The 5,251-nt window shown below is 41.9% G+C and overlaps 1 protein-coding gene across 1 annotated transcript in view; it reads right to left on the bottom strand.

Moving 5' to 3' along the window:
- The window catches only part of SERPINE2 (serpin family E member 2), a 27,900-nt gene that overhangs the window by 18,021 nt on the left and 4,628 nt on the right, over positions 1 to 5,251 (bottom strand). Inside the window, exon 3 of the mRNA XM_023510355.1 lies at positions 863 to 1,060. Coding sequence (XP_023366123.1) covers positions 863 to 1,060 — 198 coding nt within the window. The remainder of the gene's footprint in view (positions 1 to 862; positions 1,061 to 5,251) is intronic.

Below are 5,251 nucleotides of genomic sequence, written 5' to 3'. Positions count from 1 at the left end.
TAAATTGGACCAGTGTTTCAGTGAAGCTAGATTTTAAAAAAGTCACCAGACTTGGTTACCTGTCCTGTGATAATGACAGCAGACACTGGTCATCTTTTTCCCCAACTGTAAAACGGACAGATGCTCATTAAAAATAAATTCAAGTTCAAATAAAGAAAAACAACTCATCTGAAATCTTGTCACTATTAACATGTTTACTAAATATCCTCTATGACCAGTCTCTATAGATGTATGAATATTAACATAGTAGTTTACATAAGGGAAATTAATCAGCATTTGTTGTTCTATACCATGTTTTCTAATATCAACCATGTACAATATTATGTAATCTTACCATTTATATAAATATAAATCAAATGATTACATGCCCACTATCTATTTGTATCTGGCTGCTATTTGTGTGTTTATATTCAGAGTATAAATTCCCTGGAGCAGGACCACGGATCCCTGTCACTCAGTACATTCAAGGGGCCCACTTTCCCCACATTGGAGACATCACTGTTTTATCAATCTTTCCAATTTTTGCTAATCTCATACATGAAAAAGAAACCTAATTTTTACATTTATTTTTAATTTGCTAATGTAGTGTTGCTAAAGAATTGACAATATTGTAATATAAGGCCTGTTTATACTTATTTTGTGAATTGTCCTTTTTATCCAATCAAAAAGCCTGCACGCGCGAGGTATTCATTCAACCTTTGCACATAACACAAAGACTTACCAGGAGCTTTTAAAAAATCTTGTCTCTCAGCATCCTGCTTATTTCAAAAATAAATGTCAGATTCTGTCCTTGAATTAAGTTGAAACATTCAAGGGCCTTTCTGCCATTCCTCAGAACAGGCCTTGCCGGGCGTGAACTTACCACAGCGGAACACAGAGAGCTGGGCCAGCATCGGCACTTGATAGGACTTCCCGTCTGCCGCCACGAAGGTACGTTTCTTTGTGTTCTCAGGTTGAAACCGTGATTTCCACAGACCCTTAAAATACACTGCGTTGACAAGGACCAGTCTGGTGAGCACCCCGTCGATCAGATCTGGGGACAGCAGGTTGTCGATCATACCTGTGAAGTCCAAGAGCAAACAAGAAAGACCCTCAGGATTGGTGGCTGAGCTGAGGGCAAACGGTGGCTGCTGGTCAGGGAGAATGAACAATCAAAGGGATTCGCAGAGGATTTTAAAAAGAAACTTTCAAAAACACACTTCTGTACTTTCCAGTTTTTATCCTCCCCCTTGCTAAAAATTCAACTTAAAAACAAGTTGAAAGTCAGAGAACCAGAAAAGAATTTAGAAATCCCTAGTTAGGGGTTAGCAAACTTTTCATCAAGAAATTCTTTCACTACCAATTTCCTATAAGCCCATACATTAGAAGATTTTACTTAACCAAATAAGCTATAAAGCTATAGTTAATAATCCCCTTCCATACACCTCTTCATTTTTTTTGCTAATTAATTGGCAGTGAGAGGTTTTGGTCAACACAAGATAAGCAGTTTGTTTTTTGTTTTGAAGCGCTGGGTTGATTTAATCCAAGCCAAAAATAAACACTTCTGCCTGTACAATGTTATCTAGGGTAAGGCTTTATTTCTCTTAAGATTTCTCTTAATTTTTTTTAAAACACTCAAAAAGGCTGAGGATTATTTTGGAATCCCTGGTTATCACAAGGCCTCATAATTGCTTGATGAGTAACTTACACTAAAAATCCGGGTCTATGTTTATGGGTCAGGCTTCTATGAGCTAGATGCTATTGTGATAGAGATGAGAAGAAAGGATTTTGAATGTTCTCAGCACCAGGAAATGATAAATGTTTGAAGTAACGGATCTCTAACTACCCTAATTTTACTATTATACATTGAATGTATGTATGAAAACATCAATTATACCCCATAATGTGTACAACTGGTACATGCCAATGAAAAATAAAATACAATTTTAAAAAAAGATGGGTCTATCCTGGAAGAACATCTAATTTTGAAGAAAAATGCTCTTCACAAGATGTTGGAAATGGTCCATTTCATAGGTGTCAGGAATGAAGGAGCCAAGATCCTTCGTAATCCAAAGTTTTATCTCTGGTTGAAGCTCTGGTTTCCCATTTAGGCTCCTTTTACTTGGTCTTTTAAGATTCAGCTGTGCAAATGTGTGTGTGTTTTAATAGGGATCACTAATGCCCAAAGCTATTAAAAATTAGTTCACTGCATTTTGTAGCCCAAATATATATGCATGCATATACATACATGCATAATGTATTCAAATTATACTATTTAAATGGCTAGAGTAAAATCAACTGCTTCTGAAGAATATCTAACTCAGCAGTGAGAGCTTTAAGTCCTTTTGAGTGAAGCTATGACAGGGTCTGGTGTACTAAGTCATGATACATAAGTGCACTGTGAAGCTTCCCCCACCCACCCTGTGCTGAGGCGGGTGCATTGCCACTCACTCTTCCACAAGGGGGCACCAGTGCCACCTTTAGTGGGGAACAGGAAGGAAAACACAGGAGCTATAAATAGTCATCATTCAGGGCAGCACAAGACTGGCCTCTGCCCACAGACTCTGTCCTGTGGGAAAGAAGTTAGAACTCTATGCTCTCCCACTAGCAAGCTCATTAGAATTGGTTCCCCAATAGTGTTGATTCTTGCCTCTGCTGGGAACATTACCCCGTCTAATTCTTACTCGCATTTAAGGCCTAGCTCCGCCATCCCCTCTCCTCCAAACCTTCTCTGATCCTCCGTCCCACCTTGCAGGAGATGGCTCTCTTCTGGGTTCTATAAAGCCCAACGTGTAGCACCACCATGACACCTGTGGTGTTTTATTCTGGCCAATTGTAACATGTCTGTTTGCCCCAATCAAACTGTGAAGTGTGTAACAACAAGCGCCCCGGCTTCCATTTTTCTCACTCCTGCCACTATGGGCGGGATACAGTCAGTAGCCAACAGCGTCTGAAGAAACATATGATTTGTAGAGACATATGATTCCTCCACCTACCACCAGTGGGACTAAGATTTAGGAAGGAGCGGTGGGATACAGAGAGAAAGAGAAAGGATGAAGAGAGAACGGTAAGGGATGCGTAGTGTAGAGGTGAGGGGCACCGGAAAGCCGGCCGTCAATACCTGGCACACATGTGCATCCATCCATCCTCGGACACTCACAGATCTAGTGTGTGCCAGGTACTCATTCTTTTAAAAAAATGTTCTTTATTCATTTATTTATTTGTGCAAATACATAGAGTACAAGTTTAATTTTGTTACATGGAGATATTTCATAATGAAGTCAGGGCTGTTGGTACAGCCGTCCCTGGAGTCATGTAAATTGTACTCATGGAGTAATTACTCATGGTCCACTCCCCTGCCACCCTCTATTCCTCTCTTAATTAAGAAAACAAAAGGAATTTTGCCCTCAAAGAGCTATGAATTAAGAGCTAGTTGAGAGCTGACATAAAAAACTCAGAAAACTATGAAGTTGCCATTTTAACAAATACCTTGAAGTAGACGCACTTAAGGCTATGAGGACAAGTAAGAGGGAGACCTTCAGGGTTCTCTAGCTATCCAGCCATGTAAGCGTTTAATTATAATTGTATCTTCTGAATGGATATTAAGAATAAACCTGCAGCTCAAGTGGCCAGAGCTCCAGCCACATACACCAGAGCTGGCAGGTTCGAATCAAGCCCAGGCCTGCCAAACAACAATGATAACAACAACCAAAAAATAGCCGGGTGTTGTGGCAGGCACCTGTAGTCCCGGCTACTTGGGAGGCTGAGGCCAGAGAATTGCTTAAGCCCAAGAGTCTGAGGTTGCTGTGAGCTATGATGTCACAGCTATCGAGGGTGACAGCTTGAGACTCCGTCTCAAAAAAAAAAAAAAAGGAATAATTCACTGGGCACCTAGACTGCCATCAGAGTAAGATCAGGCAATGTTGAAAAGTGAAAATATTTCCTGGAATGAAAATATATTCAAGCTGATCCACATTCAAATGTTCCCTGTTTAATATTTCCAATTGGTCCTTTCTCCACATTTGTTTAAAATTGTTGTTGTAAATGTTGGCGTATTCTTTTGGATTGTGCCTTGTGTTATGAGTCAACTGAAAAACATAGCTCTCTGAATAATAAAGTTGTTACCACTACAGCATGAATGTATAATTAGATTAAAATTAATAATAACCAAAAGAGGAAGACCTGATCTGGAGGGTGAGATCTGGGAGGATGGGAAGCATTACCTGAGCCAACAGCTATGAAACAGCTCACGGCAGCTGAACGTTTACAAAGTGCAGGGTGCCCTGTACACACTTTGTGGCTATTACGCGTGCCTTCACGGAATCACTCTAACAGGTATTACAGTATACCTCCCGTTGGACAGATGAAGACATTAAGGCACAGGAATGGTGAGTAGCTTGCACCGGGGCTACACAGCTAGTGTGTGTCCATATGAGATTCCAACTCAGAGCTTGTGTTTTTAACGACCACACGACTCACATGGTGGTGCAGGGGGAGTAGATACCTACTTACCACCTGGCGAGAATGAGGGTCTACAATGTGACAGCACACAGGGTGCCGGAGAAGGGACCGGGAGGAGGCCTGTGTCACTAGAACACACCGTCCATGAGGCCAGCAGGCCAGACCCTCTCGGGGACGCTGCACAGGGCCTGTGTGCTATACTCTCCCACTGTTTCAGGGAAGGAACTATCGCCTCGGTGGAACAGGCTTGGCAATCTTCTGGACATAGAGTGCAGCTCCAAGGTCCTTCTGAGCTCCATCAGGCAGTCACATTCCTCTCAGTGGGGCCGGTCACCTCCAGCAGGCAGTTTGAGAACTTAGGGGAGCATTTTTGGTTAAGAGGGCAGTGGCCAGAGGTGCTCTGTGTCCTGCAGTGCTCAACACAGTCCCACACTATGAAGAACCATCCTGCTTCCCACATGACTTTCAAATGATATCTGCCTCCCTATCATTGTCTGAGCCCATCCTTTTAACGTACAGTGAATGTGCCAGGAATGTGATCACCATGAAAATCAAATGGAGCTTGTACTGTGCTTTGCTCGGAAATTTATGAAGAGTCTTGTAGCATTTCAGAAAAACTTGCACCCGCAGAGTAGCACAGCTGGTGGCTGTGTGTCCCAGCACCGCACAGCTGCCTCTGTCGGCCTTTGTAGCTTTCAACTCCCAGATAATCTCAGCATCTGACTACTTTTGTTATATATTCAAGTTGTACCCAAGGGTCTACCTGTGGAACTGCATGCATACATTACTTTGGTTTTGTTTTCCATTGTGT

The sequence above is a fragment of the Otolemur garnettii genome, unplaced genomic scaffold (assembly GCF_000181295.1).
Source record: "Otolemur garnettii isolate 467f Iridium unplaced genomic scaffold, OtoGar3 scaffold00013, whole genome shotgun sequence".
In the NCBI taxonomy this organism is placed as follows: domain Eukaryota; kingdom Metazoa; phylum Chordata; class Mammalia; order Primates; family Galagidae; genus Otolemur; species Otolemur garnettii.
This window is presented reverse-complemented; position numbering and strand designations above follow the sequence as displayed.